The 17,284-nt window shown below is 32.0% G+C and overlaps 3 protein-coding genes across 4 annotated transcripts in view; 2 read left to right on the top strand and 1 right to left on the bottom strand.

The window, feature by feature from the left end:
* LOC101500218 (uncharacterized) overlaps positions 1–6,707 on the top strand; it is a 12,554-nt gene extending 5,847 nt beyond the window's left edge. Inside the window, exons 9-18 of one of the 2 annotated variants that reach the window (XM_004497268.4) lie at positions 284–360; positions 1,375–1,441; positions 2,690–2,755; positions 3,858–3,965; positions 4,043–4,173; positions 4,675–4,741; positions 4,851–4,918; positions 5,204–5,297; positions 5,599–5,669; positions 5,986–6,707. In XM_004497268.4, coding sequence (XP_004497325.1) covers positions 284–360; positions 1,375–1,441; positions 2,690–2,755; positions 3,858–3,965; positions 4,043–4,173; positions 4,675–4,741; positions 4,851–4,918; positions 5,204–5,297; positions 5,599–5,669; positions 5,986–6,439 — 1,203 coding nt within the window. In that variant the 3' untranslated portion in view covers positions 6,440–6,707. Of the gene's footprint in view, positions 1–283; positions 361–1,374; positions 1,442–2,689; positions 2,756–3,857; positions 3,966–4,042; positions 4,174–4,674; positions 4,742–4,850; positions 4,919–5,203; positions 5,298–5,598; positions 5,670–5,982 lie in introns of both variants that reach the window. The other variant, XM_004497267.4, reaches the window with a different exon arrangement.
* Positions 6,708–8,549: 1,842 nt separating this feature from the next.
* Positions 8,550–9,822, top strand: LOC101507811 (probable membrane-associated kinase regulator 4). The gene has a single exon (XM_004497289.4). It carries the CDS (start codon positions 8,633–8,635, stop codon positions 9,650–9,652), a length of 1,020 nt encoding a protein of 339 aa, XP_004497346.1. The 5' UTR covers positions 8,550–8,632; the 3' UTR covers positions 9,653–9,822.
* A 2,079-nt stretch (positions 9,823–11,901) lies between these two features.
* Positions 11,902–14,983, bottom strand: LOC101499879 (ankyrin repeat-containing protein ITN1). The gene is made up of 4 exons (XM_004497266.4): positions 14,756–14,983; positions 14,149–14,655; positions 13,187–13,596; positions 11,902–13,061 (listed from the first exon to the last, which is right to left on the bottom strand). Exons 1-4 carry the CDS (start codon positions 14,778–14,780, stop codon positions 12,228–12,230), a joined length of 1,776 nt encoding a protein of 591 aa, XP_004497323.1. The 5' UTR covers positions 14,781–14,983; the 3' UTR covers positions 11,902–12,227.
* Positions 14,984–17,284: the final 2,301 nt, after the last annotated feature.

Below are 17,284 nucleotides of genomic sequence, written 5' to 3'. Positions count from 1 at the left end.
GGCATTCAAAAGGGAAAACATTAACATACCTGAAAGTAGCAGGTGCCTTAAAGGGACCACTGATAATCCCATTTGTTCATACCTCAACTATTGTAAGAAGGAGTGGGATCAATAGAACTTGCAATAGGAGTTGTATCATATATGGTGATATTTCCAGACTCAATGGAATGCTAAGTTTCATTTATATTTTTCAGTTGTATAACTGTATTTGTAACTGAATGTAGTTCTGCAGTATCTTTCTATTGTTATCTATTTATAACAATGCTAGCATGTTTATAAGTAGGTTGACAAGCTGAAGGTCTTAACGGAATCTCTTGTTAACTCTGCTGCAAAAGCTGAAAAGCGTATTTCTGACAACAGGTACACTGTTAAACAATGAAATTTTCTGTTAGTGTTCTCTCTTGATTCTGTCACCTGAATTCACGTTTTTACTCTAAGGACGAAACTCTGTATGTTGATTTCATGAACATCTTTTCATTATTACCTCACTTTCTCTTTTCATTGTTAGAAATTAGATGAAAATGCAATCAGGGGTAACTAGTGAAAGATTGGGAGTAATCTCAAACTTGGGGACCGAGTAGTAGTCTGCAAACTAATGCTTAAATTAAATAAACCTGCCTCTAGAAATTAGAAACCAGAAACCAAAGTCCAAATAGCTTAGACGAAGTAAAGGTTCACTAATTAAAGGCCGCATTTTAGACCCTACTAAATACCAATTTTGAAGACCTAAAATGCAAATGACAGACTCCCATGAACACAGATATAAGCTGTAAAACAGCAAGATGCTACAGCAGGTCCACTATCAAATCTAAACAAAATTATTGAAATATTTGGGCTCTCTAGTGAAAAATATTTGCATCTTTGAGCTCACGTCTTATGGATTTTGCTGCCTACATCATGTGGGTACGGGTGAAATTGACCAGTGATTTTGCCATTTTGGTGGAGGGGGTTAATTTCTTCCCCTGCGACAGAGATAATTTGAGAGCTGTTATTGGAGACATTCCGCTGTTTCTGGCTCAAAACCAGAAAAATTGAAAGATTAATTGTACCATTTTTTCCAGTCAATCCTGCCTATCAGTGACCATACTGAATGGTGAAAACTGCTTTTTTCTTTTAAGAAAAAGTGGAAGCAAACAAGGAAGTTGCTTCTAGGTAGAATTTTTTTAGATGTCTTAGCATGGATAATCAGGTGACTGATTCAAAGAATATTCTACCTTCTGCTTACGTTGCCTTCTAGTTCTATGCTCAGTTTATGTAGATGAAACCATGAAACAACCATGTGACTAAACAGGGTCTTATTTTTCTTTTATATAATAATTGCTTCAGATACCAAACACTAAATCATATCTTCTCCGTGCCTCTATAATTTGACAGACTACAAAAAGAGGAGGCATTAAAAGTTCGTGTGACTAAAGGTGATGAAACTAGTGAAAAGGAGAAGGTAATGTGTTGAGTAGACCAGCATGACCTTTATTGTGTCAATTATCACTAATCTGTCATAGATGTGTTGTATTGCAAATGAAATTTCATGATTTTATATATGGCCAGGTTATTATTGCTATGCATGTCTAAAATGTCAAATGTAATTGTTCGAATATAGGAAATATCTTATAATAACATTATAATGTCAGCGTATCTTAGTTTTTCTCGTATCGATTGTTATTTAACTTAGCCCAGACCATTCAGTCGGACTGGAAACCAATAACCTGGCCGGTCTGAGCATCTCATCAGATCGGACATGTATCTAACTCTGAACAGACTGATAAAACTAGACTGGTTTTTGAAAAAATTGGTGACTCGGACATATGTTGAATCGGCTGAGTTTGAAAAAAATGGAAAAGATCAGAGGAGAAGCTTCCAGTAGACGAAGGGGTCTTTGCACAGCGTTTTTCTGCAGAAGTGTGGTGAAGTACTCCGGTGAGATATGTGGTCCCAATCTCGTGATGGGAGTTGAAGTGAAAAAACAGAGAAGAGAAGAAAAACAAGACCCATGGTAGACAAAATATGCACATGCTGAGTGAATGATAAAAAAAACGCAGAAAAACAAAAGTAAATGGTGGGTCTAGAATATCAAATGTGATAGGAAATAATATTAAATGAAAGAGATTAGGGTTGCATGTGTTGTACTTCTATTTTTGGCTAGTCATGGTATTGGGCTTTGGTCATGATAAACTAACTTATATATTAATATAATAATAACTGATAAAAAGTAAAGAGATAAAAAAAAACATTGTTACACAGGCACCACTTATGTAGGGTGCAGGTTCTAAACAAATATAAAGAAGTGTAAAAAATAGACTGTCGGATTCGAACCTATGATAAAAGGGATATAAGGATGTGACAATCCAACTGTACCTAGCATCATTAATCAGTAATAAGCACACATAAATACATATGTCAAGTAAAACTGTTTAAATGAAATATAGACCAGTTTGTATGGTTCAACTAGCGACCCACTAGTTTGGCCATTAACCTAGTACCGTAACCGAGTCGACAACTGGTCAGAGTTTAATAACACTGCTTGTATCATTCAAAATTCTTATTGTTTCTCTTCTCTTTTATTTTAAACTCCATAACTTCAATATTTACAAAGACTGTTGAAGCATGAATATTGTTGTGTGAATAACAGGTCTTCCATCTGTTGTAGAGGGACAATTAATTTTTGTTTCTTCTTCGATTTTGTTTGCAGGAACTGACAGCTGAAATATCTGAACTCCAACAGAAAAAAGAAGATCTTGAAGCTGAATTGAAAAAGGTACCAGTCATATTCTTTATCATGAAACTGTTAGCTTTTTTATAATAATGTTTTTGGTGTTAAAGTTAGATTGTACAGATTTTGGAACTTTTTGAGTGCTTTTCTGCAAATTGAATACAATTTTGTCGATAGAACCACTAACCTCTAACCCTTCAGTATTTTCACACTTCGTGAGCAAAACATGTTAATCTCTTTATTTAAACTGTATACAGTATTAAAATTTCAACTGAATTCATTGCTTCTCACCTAAGATTCTGCTCCATTGCTCCTTGTTTTCCCTCTTTATATGTGTGCGATCTTCATCAATAGTTTTAAACAATTATGATTCTTTGTGATATTTTACTTCTCTACTCTGCGTGCCAGTTTTACATTCTCGTATGACACTCTTGTTTTGATAGGTGAAGTAATATACTACCTCACACTATATGTAAGAGTAGAGAAGTAAAATATCACATTAAAGAATCATAATTGTTTAAAACTATTGTGAATTAATCACATGAAACGTGTCAACAATGTGTGCACCTTTCCAAAATTATTCTTCAATTATTGAGAGAAAAAATGATCTTTTAGTTCTTTCCATTTAATTAGGGGTTAGGGATTTTTTTTTGAAAAAGTAATTAATGCACCTTGTAAATTGAACAAGGCCTTACAAAAAGGAACAAATTTTATTTTACAAGAGAGTCTTACATATAGAGACGAAAGTAATATATTCTAGACCCAAAAGAATCATGAAAATAAACTTGCTTAAGGAAATATTTGATTATCTTTATGGATAAACTTGCTTTGTGGCTCTCTTTATTATCAGTTGCTTCATTTACTCCCATGTGATGCACTACTTCTTGCAACCTAGTGTTGCTACTTTTTTACATCCTTATGAATGATGCATAGATGTTATTGGGGAAACCTTTTATTGCCTAGGTTTTAGTTTGTCAATTTCTATGCAAATGAAAATTTAATTTTGTTCTTTCAGTTAAATCATAATATTAATAAAAGATAGTTTATCTTATTATATGATTATCTCTGTGTAGCTCTTTGTGAAATCATTTTTGTAAGTATAATTTAGTAATATATTAATAATTGAAATTTGTCTTATGAGGTATAGATTAATACTTCTTTATCTGCTGCTCAAGCACGATTGTGGAATGTGAGGGAAGAGAGAGACCAGTTTGAGGAAGCAAACAATCAGATTGTTGAACATCTGAAGATAAAGGTTTGAAATTCTCTTTTTCTTGGCTGAGTATCATGTTAAATCAATGTTTGCTTAGTACAATGTTACTCTCATGACAGGAAGATGAACTTTCAAAATCAATTAGCTCATGCCGGGTAGAATCAGATGTTATAAAAACCTGGATTAACTTTCTGGAAGATACCTGGGTTCTCCAGCAGTCAAATACAGAAATTTACGAGAAGCAGGTCAAGTATGTAATTGAACTTGAGTAATGAATGTTTTAATATCTGTCAGAAGTTTTTTGAGTGAATATACTCTATATATACACAAGGCGAGGTTTACTAATATTTGTCATTAGCTGTAGCCTATAGTCCACCTGATAGAACTGCTACTGCAGGATGAACATTAAAGTTAAAAAGTTTGATCAATATTAAAAAAAAGATTGGGGTTATTCACCGTCTCCAATCCCCTATTATCAAGAATGGGAAAAGAGCTTAAGCTCTCAGGGAGTTGGAGAGGCTCTGATCTCTTTTAATTCCATTTCCAATGACCCCAAGACTATTTCCCTCTCATCTAGCTGCCTCCTATATACTCAGTATATTCACTGTCACGGCCCAATTAATTGCCCACTAATACCAACTAAATCCAACTGGGACTGCAGTCACCCGAAATCTAGAATAATTACTGTGCCATTGTTTTTTATTTTATTTACAATTCAGGCAATTATTTACTAATGCTTTTGTTTGTGAAGTGATGAATTGGAGAGACATGAGGACTATTTTGTGGACTTAGCCATTCAACTTCTTACAACTTACCAGGTATTACATTTCCTTTTCTTATTCACACGATGGGTGCAAAATGGAAAGACTCGTTTCTGTTTCCCTCCTTTTTTCCCATGTGTAATATGACCTACTTTGTTGTCCGCAGACAGAGTTAGAGCCTTGTATTAACCATATTGGAACATTTGTTGTGAACCTCAAGAATTTGAGTCAGAGGTAATATATTTTCATTAAACCTTGTCGTACGTGGGCACTTTTTTAGCTGGAAATTTCTGTTATGGTGCAAATTGTGCACACTTTCAATACAAATTTGCATTTTTGCATATCTTCATTTGTATAGATGCCTGCACTCACATTTTTTTTTTTTTTTGAAAATAACTGTGTTGTCAAATAGTTAAAAGTTTCATTCGTGCACAAGTATTAGACTTAATTTAAAAATGTATGCACGTGTATTGTCAAGTATTTATCTATCTATTTCCTTAATTTTTCTTGAGGTGACAGGTTAGAGATGACGGCCAGTGCAGATACCGAGGATTCAAAACTATTAAGTCCGAGGAGAAATCTCGAGGAGGAATATTTGACCTATGAAGCCAAGGTAATATGTGACTTGGAGTGATTTTGCATTGCTGGTTTGTTTATCTGCACCTTTTCATATTATTTCTCCCCTACCGGAAAAAATGCACCTTTATCCTGGATCATTTCATTTATTTCAACTCACCGGCTTCAACTCTTAGAAACAATAGTGTAGACTTTTTTGTAGCTGTTTGAAATTTTTCTGTACAATTTTTTGGACTGTTCAATTTTGTGCTGTTCACTTAGCATGCCTGACCCTCAATATCTGTTCACTTAGCATGCCTGACCCTCAATTTTGTGCTGTCCATGTTTTCTTGTTTCAGATTATTACTACCTTCAGTGTAGTGGATAACATGAAACAGCAGTTTTATGCTCAACAGGGGAAAATTTCCAGGTTTTGGATTTTCTTTCTAAATAACTTTGTTGGGTTTCTTTGCTAACTTGTGAACTGATTAATATAAGTTCAAAATAAATCTAATGTGTTAAGTTGGAACTTTTTCTTATTGGTTGTGACTCTCATGAGTCATGACCCGATAATACCTGTTAAAACTTTAAATTCATTCTGTTTTCTTCCCTGCTAGAACATCTTATCATTTACTGATATGTGCAAGTGGTTGTCATTAATTCTACATATAGAAATTTATGTTGCCTTCCTTCTTATACTATAATATTTCCATTTACCTTCGCCTATCGCATTCATAATCCAGCAGGAAAGATGAAGAGAGAGTCAAAGAGCTGTTTGATGCCATTGAAAAGTTACGAACTCAATTTGAGTCTATAGAGAGACCGGTTCTTCAACTGGAGAGCCCGACTGCAAAGACTGAAACATTACCTTCTGAGAAAAAGTCCGACGGTACACCTTCACCTCCTGCTTCTGTTCGAGGTACTGAGTTCTCAAAGACAGAGACAGACGAACAACCAAAATCACCTTCACCTTCTGCTTCAGTTCGAGGTACTGAGTTTTCAAAAACAGAGACAGATGAACAACCAAAATCTCCGTCAGTTAAGTCAGATCAGGTATGGGATCATGAAGCTGAATTAGCCAAGCTGGAATCTGAGTTTGGAAAAGTTGGTCAAGATTATTCGGCAGAGGAAATTGGTGATTGGGAATTTGATGAGCTTGAAAGAGAATTTGTATCTGGTAATTCAGCAACAAAAGATTAGTTTCTGAGACATTAATGCTTGCTGTTGTAATTTATTATGAAGCAAATGCAAGTATTATATAAATTTTTAAGCTATAGGTCAGCTGTTGATGAAGCTGCGTGATCAGATGCCTGAATTTGTAAAGGTTAAAGATCATAATTTGTTAATTTTTCTGTAAAGTACTGAATTTGTAACACGTAAACTATTTGAAATTATTAGCATGGTTGTATATTTTAAACAAAGGATTAATTTGGTGCTGAGATGAATGTTAGGATTGGATTTTGGCTCATGCTAATATGCCATAGACTCCTGGAACCATAAATCAGACTACTAGACAAGTTTTAGTCTGTCCCTTTCCACCATTATTTTACTTTTCACTCTATTTAGTATCCACGCGAATTAGCTCATATCTTCCAGTATTATTTCAAATTTGTACTGGTAATATTACTTAATGCAAAGGGAATGAAAAGTAAACATTTTCATTCATATAGGTAAATCTTGGCATGGATGATATCTTTGATCGGGCAAGAAGTAAATTTTCATGTAATCTCTTTTTTGAAATAACAATTTATCAAATAGTTGCGACAGGGCTGAAGCTTCATCAATCTTGACATTAAATTGTTTGCTAAATGTATTTCACAACTTTTAATATATTTCAAACAAAGTTTCGAATGAAATGAACTTTTCAAGTAACATAACAAGGGTATAAGCCTATGCTGTTGATGATTTTTCAGTATGCTAACTCATCTCAAACATTGCATATTGAGAGAAAAAGAATGAAAAGATAGGACCTTGTTAAAATATTGGAAAAGAAGAGAAGAGGTAAAGCCCAAAGTAGGTAGCAAAGTCTTGAGGCATTCCGGGCTTCATTCCACTTCCTCCACCATTATTTGTCGGGACATTTGGTTGGCTCTTTCTCAACTCAATTTTATTCTGCGTGTTCATTTACTATACTTTATTCAGTTACAATAGGACTTGAATATTGAAAATGGAATTATTAATCAGAAAAGCAGTTAAGTTAGATGCAATAAACACAGACATAATAATTAGAAAAGAATGAAAAAAGATGTCCATGTTTTGTATATGTCTCTACACAAAAAGGACTTAACCGTGTGCAAGTTACACTAAAGTGTGTTAAAAAACAAAACCAGGAATCCAGTAAAAAGTGTAATCCTTGGAAGTCGATAAGCTCTAATGTTAATATTATTTAATCAATCAAATTCAAATGCAGTCAAGCCAACGTGTATTTCTCTCTTTTCTAATCAGATTAATTTTGATGCATTGAATTATTCCACACAAAGACTTTAATGAATGTAGAATTGCATGCCATACAAAATATTTTATTCAGAAACCAAATTTACTTGCATTGGAATTTGTAAATGAGACAGACATGTATAAGATTCCAAAAAATGGCTCTTAAATTAATAAACAAAGTTTTAACAGAATGCAACATAAGTCGTAGGTTTATAATGCTGGACAAATACTCTAGTTACCACCAACAGATTCCTGTCTTCTTCACTAGGTTAAATATAAACTTCAGTGTTAAATGGTTTTTTTATAAAATATTTGCCATCTTATAAGTTCTACCACCCATTGAGTTTTATATTTTCACCATTATTTTGTAAGAAATAAATCAAATCAGTGGACTGATCGGTTCTTGAGTTGGAAGGACTAAAAACTAACATTCTAGTTAATTTACTTACATTTTCAATAAAAATAAAATCAATCGCGAGGATCATGATGTTAATATCTTAAATCTAGCTTTCCATGTTACAATACTTAGTAATGCTAAATTCAGTTTTTACTCAATTTCTCTGCATAAAAAAATCCTTAATGAAACTAATAGATGTGACTTTTGCTAGTAACCATTAACAAAAGAATATTGTAAAACTTGAAATACCAATGAGAAGCAAACCAGAAAGTTTATGTCCTGTGTGGGTCAATGCTTCCCCCCACAAGAAAATCAATCAGGTTTTTAATTTTACATTTGGATGCTTGTAATGCAGACAAACTCCTTCAATAATGACAAGATAAGAAATAAAAATAAAGCAATAACATTTAATATACCACTAACTCTAGTATACCACTTTTTATAAATAATGCATACAATTCACTTTTAAAAGCTCTTCATTTTTCCATAATAAAAGCTCAGCTACCATTAGTTTCTCTATCTCACTTAGTAAGAAATCTAAATATCACTAAAAGGCTAACAAAATGGCTTCAACACTCTTAGCATGTGACACTTTAGATGATGATTACATTGACATGGAAGTTAGTTCATACTCAAACTTCTTCAATCATTCTCAAAACTCTCCTAGTGAATTTGAGTTCCAAATGTCTTCCATTGTTCAAGAGAAAGGAACAACAACTTCTCCGGCCGATGAGCTTTTCTACAAAGGAAAACTCCTTCCTCTTCACCTTCCACCTCGGTTACAAATGGTCGAAAAACTCCTTCAAAATCCTCATTCTACTTTTGATGAAAAAAAAGATATCTTTGAAGAGTTCTATAGCACTCCATTAGGCACTACTACTTTTACAACACCAATCACTGGAACACCATTTGAGTCCTGCAATATTTCACCAAATGATTCTTGTCAAGTTAGTCGAGAACTAAACCCCGAAGAGTATTATAGCCTCGACTACACAACCGATAGAACTGGATTCGTTGTCGAAAACCATAAGAAATCATGGACCAAGAAGCTTAAACATTCTTCTCTTGGTTCAAAGTTGAAGGCTTCAAGAGCTTATCTTAAGTCTTGGTTTGGAAAATCTGGTTGTTCTTATGAAACCTATGCAACATCAACAAAAGTTGCTGATGAAGGTTCTGTTTCAAAAGCCAGAGAAATTTTAAGTAACAAAATGCAACAAGGGTCAAAGAAGTATCCTTATGATCAAATTCAAATGCATAATAATAGATATCAGTCTTCAATTTCTGTCATGAGAGGATACAAAGAAAAAAACAGTGAAGATCATGACAGTAACAATCATCACAGAAGATCATTTTCTGTTGGAATCAAATTTCTTTCAGGAAACAAATCATCATCATCATCAAATTCATCACTTTTTGGTTCATCATCATTTTCAGTTTCAAACAAATCATATGGATGTCAAGGTCAGAAGCAGCTTCTGAAAAGGTGCAGCAGTGCAAGTTCTGAGATAGAAAATTCAATTCAAGGAGCAATTGCACACTGCAAGAAGTCTCAACAAATGATTAATAATCAAAGTAGCTTGTGAGGTTCAAGAAAGATTAGAGCTTTCGAAATAGGGAATTGAAAAGTAGCTTTGCTTGTGTTGTATTTTTCATACATTGTCTTTCCAATTAGAAAGTAACTTTGATGAAAGATATAAACCTACAATTCACTAGTATCAAATATTCAAATTGATTGCTTATCTTATAATTATAATTCAGATGTCTTTTATTTCCTCTCTAAAAGTTCATATCTATCTCATTAGCATCTCTTCATCACATAAAAATAACTCTAATCCTTTATTAGCCTATAAATCTATGATATAAAGATAAAGAAAGATAGAAAAATAATTTGTGACCATTAGACTGTATTGCAGCCTAATGCCTCTTAGTCCGGCCGTTGCAATCATTATGTTGACATTGCAATGCAGATTTTTCATTGATTTAAAATCATAATGTAATTGCAAGTTGATGCAGTCCACAATTTAAAACACAGTAGAAATTTATCTACCAAATATTTAGCTTTTGATTCTTAACCAAATTATGATGAGTAAAAAGTATGATTTACTATTATTCTTTTTCTGAAAATAAAAGCTGAACATTGTACTAACCACTTTCCAAGCCAAAAAGTAAATGCAAAGGGTAAAAATATATTAGGTTTTTCCATAGCTAGTATTTAGACATCATTAATTTTGATATTATGTATAAAATTTGATTCACCACATGATATTATGGTTGTTGTTGTTGTGTATGATAGGCATCACTATTATCTAGTATTTCATTTTCATATATGACTTCTATAGAAATCTCACTGCATCTAAGTGTTGTCAGTAAGAACAGGAATCTAATCATTTGATTCTGTTTAGTATTATTATTTATCAATCATGAAAAAGAAATTATCAGGGTATATAGTACAGACTCAATGAGTGATAGAGTAATGTGGACATCATAATTAAAATTGTTGAAGTGGAAAGTATATTATCTAGAAACTATTAAATAGAAAACATGTATATTCTAATATCTTCTGAAAGGACAAAATTTAATTTGGAAAACAAATGAGAAAATTAGTTAAAATTATGGAGGCCAACTTCCATAAATAAATCTACTAATGGAAACAAGGCTTACTATCAAGGAATACTAAATTCATTTTTTTTTTTATATGCATCAAGGAATACTAAATTCAGCTGTGTTCAAATGGTGGCAAGCAAGATCGTCCAATTTTCCATTAATTTTATGAGCCACAATCACTTCTTGATGAATACTTCTTTTAAATCACATGTCTTTTGCATACAACTGTAAAGACTAATCGCAAAAATTAATAGTGTGAGTCAAATAAAACTACAATGAATGGTAAAGTTATTACATGTCCAAGAGTGAATACTTTTTAATGAATATGATTACGATATACAATTTTTCTTAAATGAATAAGTACTACTCTGAAATGAAATATGAATAAAAATTGTTACCGAAAAGTAGATGTATCTAATCTTATTTAAGATTAGATACATCAACTTTTCGACTACTATTTTTTTTATATTTTTTTTATTTCAAAATATTTTTTTTTATTTAACAAATATTAGGACACTTGTTAGTATTTTCTTATTAAAATACAAGTTTGTTACTCAAATTTCTAGAGTAACAATGATGATGATGATTGTGGAAACCCACATGTCTTCATTTCTCGGCCTTTAAATCCAATGAGGAAAGTCTATGAATAATTAAAGTAAGTTTAAAGATGTATTTTAAAATAATCACACTTGAAATATAAAGAACAGACAAAGTGACAAACATCTTTTTCAGGTGGTTCTTTTTTGATTTCTTTTACTTATCTTTCTTTTGGGTGTAACGAATCCTTAAACTAAGTAAAAATGTTACCACATGTTTTGTCAACTTTGGAGCTAAGGAAAACGGGGCAAAAGAAATTTTGTGAAATGTATTTGAAATAATAATACTAATGCCTCGTTGGAGTGGTTAATCACAACAACCTCCATTATTTTGAAAAGGAACCCTTCATAATTTAAGCAGTTTTTTGTTGTTGAAAGAATGTTTATTATATGCCAAACAAGAGCGAACTTAGTTACCAAGCAAAAGCAAATTCAAGTATGCCTCAAAATTTCTATTTTGTTCATATGTTTATTTATTTTGCAAATAGAACCGTTTGTATTGTTAGTTATTAAAATCCAAGTTCTTGTCGTCTGAAAACATAAATCAACCTCGGAATGGTGTTGAATGAAGACACTTTGATGTCAAAGTAAAGTTGGTGACATAATATCATAAATGAGTTGGAAAAAGCGAGTTACCCAAAATAAGATTAGTCATACTCCTTATATAGGAAGTGAAGAAGGCTTATTCATAGGCCTTATCTTATGCCTTTGGGCCATTATGGCCCATGCATTCCAATTTGTCACTCAACAGTGATCAAGCAAGCCTTCATTCCAATTTGTTATGATCCTACAACAACACCAACTTAGAGGATAACTGTGTCTGTACTATGTACAGTGTAAAGAGTTTCTAACTCAACTCATCAAGAGTTAATAATGTGAATGAGAAAACTCAACAACTGTTATCTTTTACACAACATAATTTGGTCTTCACTATCGACAAAGTTTTGCAAGTTCAAACTCAAAGCGCATAAATTCGATCAACCTCGGAATTTGAGAACTCAGAATGATGCCATGAGTTGGATCCGCTTCTCCTGGCTTGCTGCTTCTCTTTCTTCCTCATTGATCTTGTTCTCTTGGACCTCACTACATAGTAAGTCATAGTGCCGATAACTCCGGATATTATCACTCCTCCAACTACCGTAACTAGAATTGCTGCCCACTCGTTTTTCCGACCGACGACTATGTAAGAAGAGGCGATAAATGCCACCGATGTGCATACAGAAGCCAACCACATCAGCTTGTTAATCACCACAACCACCCTTTTCTCTGCTTTAGTTTCACCTCTAACCAGTGTAATTTGAACAACCACAACAGCCAAAGATGTAAAAAGCGCAATGGCGTTGAATATGAAGAAAATTTTAAAAGCAGGATAACTTGCTACCACTCCTGAACCATCGTCGTTATCCCCACCAGGAACGGTGAATATAGCGGCAAATGCAACCGTAGCAAACAACACGGCCACAACTGTCACGGAGTTTGTGGCATTGTTAATTCCTTCCCTGTGGAGTTTCCTTAGCTCTTTGGAAATGTTATGAACATTTTTGTTGGTTCTCTTGGTTTGTTCAAGCTGGGTGTGAACATCTTTCTTAATTTGTGTAACGGTTTTCCTCAGTTCATCCCTCGGTTGGTTGAGCTCGTTAGCTCTAAGTGCCCCGTACCGAGAAAGGACATCCTTTATATCCGATGACTCTTCAGAGAGAGGAAGATTTTCAGCAATGTCCAGGGCTGTTTTGTGGTCTCGCGTTAATGCATTTACGTTGGTGTCTGGCAGAAGTAACAACTCATTCACTATCTGTGCAAGAAATTGAGAAACCACAAAATATTAGATTTTTCATTTAAGAACTATGACATGCTTAAAAGTATTACTTCATCTATATATTTACGGTGCTTGTCATGATGTGCTACTATTTGACATACCTCAACTCGCTTTTTCCTGGTTGCCACGTGTAATGCTGTGTTACCGAATTTGTCGGGAAGCATAACAATAGCAGCATCTGCTTCAAGAAGCAATTTCACCACGTCACAGCTCTGTCCTTTTACAGCCATATGCAAAGCAGTTTGCCCTTTCTTGTCAGTCCTCCGAGCCAATTGCGGGTCTTTGCTGAGCAAGGCATTTACAATTTCTATATGACCCTGACGAGCAGCTAAATGCAATGCGTTCTTGCCATTGGATCTAGCTATTTCCAACAAGCTTCCATCCTTTGACAGCAGTTCGTTTACCACTTCGACGTGCCCTCTCGTCGCTGCAGTTATAAGTGGAGTGGCATTGGATGGACCAATGGTTTTGCTTAAGCTTGCGTCATAATCTAGTAAAACCTGAACAATGGCTGCAAATGAAATTCAATACAGATTACCACCAAGAACAGAAGACAAAGTACACACACATTTTCAATTACATCAAGACACAAGAACATCACAACCAACAAATTGAAACTTTACAAGGTCTAATAATTACAGTCCAAATAAGCGAACCATTAATGTTTGGCAAGCTTGTTTACATAGCATTAACACCAATAATTAAAACCACTAATGATCAATAAAACAGTAACCTCAGATAATAATTTATTACTTCATAACTTTCCTCTTAATATTTCCATTAAAAGCATCATAATTGATTTTTTTTATTTGATGCCTTAAGAAAGATAAACACTCAATACTATGAAAGTCCTCATTAGAAAAAAAGAAAAAAAAAGTCAAATAATAAATTACTTGATAAATAACAAAGCTACTTGCATATACTTCAATTGTTCTTCTACTTATTAGTTGAAACCAAGAACATGTTCCAAAACAAGTACTACAAAACACACTAAAACTACCGATTTTCTAAAATTAGCGAAATCTGATCATCAAAAGAAAGGAAGAAATAGAAATAGAAATACCATGGTGGCCTTGACTAGCAGCAATATGCAAAGGATCAAAACCAGATCGATTCTTTTTAGAAACAGTTTGAAGTGTTGAATGTTTCAACAATTCCTTAACAACATCAAGGTGACCCTTTTCAGCAGCAGTGAACAAAGCTGTTTCACCAAGTTCATTCTCTTCATTAACAACACAAGCACGAACCTCAGCAATCTCAGTACTAAGATCATAATCTTCACCACTCAAAGTATCCATTATCTGAGAATCGATATCAACAAGGATCTGTCTCACAGCACCAACATCACCCCTTTGAGCAGCAAGATGAAGTTCCGTGTCGTTGTGACGACCCGTTACTTGTTTCACGTACTTCTTCTTCCCTGCTTGATCGATCCGTTTCCCTGAGTTTGAAAGCACTAGAGCCGGCGCCGTCGCAGACGACGGAGATGGCGACGGCGATATTTCAGAAAGTGGGTTGTTTGTTGGAGTCATGGTTCCTTTTTCCAAATCTCTTTGACTTTGAGCTAATCCTGCAAAACAAGTAAAAGGGTCATCAAAAAATAAAAAATTTATGGTTTACAGTAAAGGAAAAAAAGATGGGTAGTTAGAGAGAGAGAGAGAGAGAGAAACCTGATTGGTTGAAATTGGAGGCCATGAGAGTGTAAAGAATGATAATAATTAGTAATTAGGAAGGAAGGAGTGAAAGTGAAGTAGAAAGCAATGAGTCATAAGAGTTTGTTTGATGATAAAAGAGAAAGATGTGTGTATGGAAGGAAAGGGAAGATAGATGAAAAAGGAAAGTGAATGGAAAGAGGCTGTGATGTGAGGGAGGGGATTCAACATGGACATTTTGGATTTTGGATTTTTCCTTTTTCTTCTTCATCTTCTTCTTTTTATTATTATTATTATTATTATTTCTCTTCTTTTTTATTTACATAATAAAGAGATGCTATTCTTTCTTTCTTTTAATTCTTTTTATGAAATAATTAAATTACTCTTGTATTATTGGGCTAATGATAGCAATATTTTTTGTTTGTATTTTTACTAACTTTTTTATTAATTGATGGAATTTTACGTTACTTTTATGATCATTAGTGTAAAAAAGTGGAAATTAATTAAATTATTGCCACAATTGGATCGTTGTAATTGTAATATAGATGTCTTATTCTCATTACACCACAATTGTGTTGTTTTGGCTAGAATCGAATGATTTTTCTCTTCTTTGTTCTATTGACGAAGGAGAATCATGATGTCTCTTGAGTCCATTTTGTTTAAATATACAACCTTCAAATTTTAAATGTTGATTTTGAGATACCAAAATTGTGGTGGATTAATTTACAAATAACAAGTGATCATGCAAAATTAATTGAAAAATATGAATAGTTTTAAGAATATAATTTATTTTTATTGTATAAAAAAATTAAAATGCATTACTTACTATTTTTAATATACGTGCAATTAATTACTTTTGCTTATTTATGTTCAGAGTAAATATGCTCTATCATTAAAAAAATCACACTATTAATTAGAAGCAATTATTAAACCATTAAACAAATTTGACTTTAACTACTCATCTTAAAAAGTACACATAAAATAATTTATGTTCAATTAATAGTGTAAACTTTTTACATAAATAGCATATCAAAATTAAACTCGTAATTAATTTTTTTCTTCAATAGATGGAGCATTCATTGTTTTATTTAAATAGAGATTAGTTATCTAACAATGATTGTAGTACAGACTTACGGAATATTTGGACATTGCCGAATTATCCACTTCATTATAGTTAAAACATGTGCATCTAACTATTAGTTTATTTGATAAAAAAATTAAAACGCTAAAAAATTAAATAAAATAAAATTATTAGATTTACTTCAAGTAAGAGTTAATTTGAGAGTTTTTATTATATTTTTTGAAAATTAATATATTTTGATATTATTGAATTAAATTATTAATAGGATAGTATATTATCAATTAAAAAAATTTAGGCTAAATAATACTCGTGTTCCTTTAACTTAATTTCAATTAATGTTTTTAGATCTTTATTTTTGTTTTTTTTATTTGATATTTTATTTTAATTTTAAATGATAATTTGATCTTTTATATTTTAAAATGTCAGGAATGTTATCATTTTTTTTTTTTGCAAAAATTTATAAAAAATTTTAAACAAAACTCATAAAATTAATTATCATCTTCAATATAATGCAAATTTCATCAAATTCATAAATCTTTAAACAAACTCATATTCTAATCTCTAACAACATCAAATAAAGAATGAAAATATGAGTTTATTTGAACATTTGAGTTGCGAATTTGATGAAATTTGTATCATATTCAATAATATAATTAATTTTATGGATTTTGTTTGAAATTTTGATAATTTTTTTGAATTTTTGTGAAAAAAATGATAACATTGTTGATATTTTAAAACATAAAAGATCAATTGTCACTTAAAATTAAAATAAAGGACCAAATCAAAAATAAAAAAAATAAAATACTAAAATATTAATTGAAATTAAGTTAAGAGACCACATATAATTTAGACTAAATTTTATCATATTTTAAATTTAACATTGTTGAATTTTTAAGTATTATTTTTTAAATTATTTTGAAATGATATTTTTTATTTTAACAAAAATTTAAATTTTAGTAATAATTATTTAATTACTATGATTAAAATTAAATAAATAAATATAATAAAACTTAAATTATTAATAAAAAAATTATATTATCAAATACACTCTTTAGTTGATAATACAGTAAAACTTAAAAAATCATTTACTCAAAAGTAGTGTGGACTGGTGTATATGTGGCCGTCAAGATGCAACAATTTTGACACATGCTTCAATTGAAGAGTTGACGCTGGTTCCGTCCGATTGAGACACGTATGGAGAAAAGAGAAAAAAATATTTATTATAGAAATAAGAATCAGGGTTTTTTTTTTTTTATTGTCCTCTTTCTGAAAAAATAATATTTAATTACTCCATTTTAAAATTAATCTATTAAAATGTCCCCTTCTTTTTTTAAATTTTGTTACCTTTACAAGTCGCCATTTGGAACGACGACTTCTTTAAGGAAGGTCAACTAATAGCGACTTTCAACTTATTTTTTTTAAAAAAGAAAATTGATTTTTTTTTTTATTTTTAGTAAAATTATATA

The sequence above is a fragment of the Cicer arietinum genome, chromosome 4 (genome assembly GCF_000331145.2).
Source record: "Cicer arietinum cultivar CDC Frontier isolate Library 1 chromosome 4, Cicar.CDCFrontier_v2.0, whole genome shotgun sequence".
Classification (NCBI taxonomy): domain Eukaryota; kingdom Viridiplantae; phylum Streptophyta; class Magnoliopsida; order Fabales; family Fabaceae; genus Cicer; species Cicer arietinum.
Note: the sequence above shows the minus strand (reverse complement) of the source record. Positions and strands in the feature narration are given on the sequence as shown.

Bases quoted from the DNA above. Each gene is read 5' to 3' on its own strand.
- LOC101507811 (XM_004497289.4), top strand. From the start codon at position 8,633: ATGGCTTCAACACTCTTAGCATGTGACACTTTAGATGATGATTACATT.
- LOC101499879 (XM_004497266.4), bottom strand. From the start codon at position 14,780: ATGGCCTCCAATTTCAACCAATCAG. The intron at 14,656-14,755 runs GTTTCTCTCTCT...CTTGTTTTGCAG, and splicing joins CTCCAATTTCAACCAATCAG to GATTAGCTCAAAGTCAAAGA. The intron at 13,597-14,148 runs GTATTTCTATTT...TTTCATTTGCAG, and splicing joins TGCTAGTCAAGGCCACCATG to CCATTGTTCAGGTTTTACTA.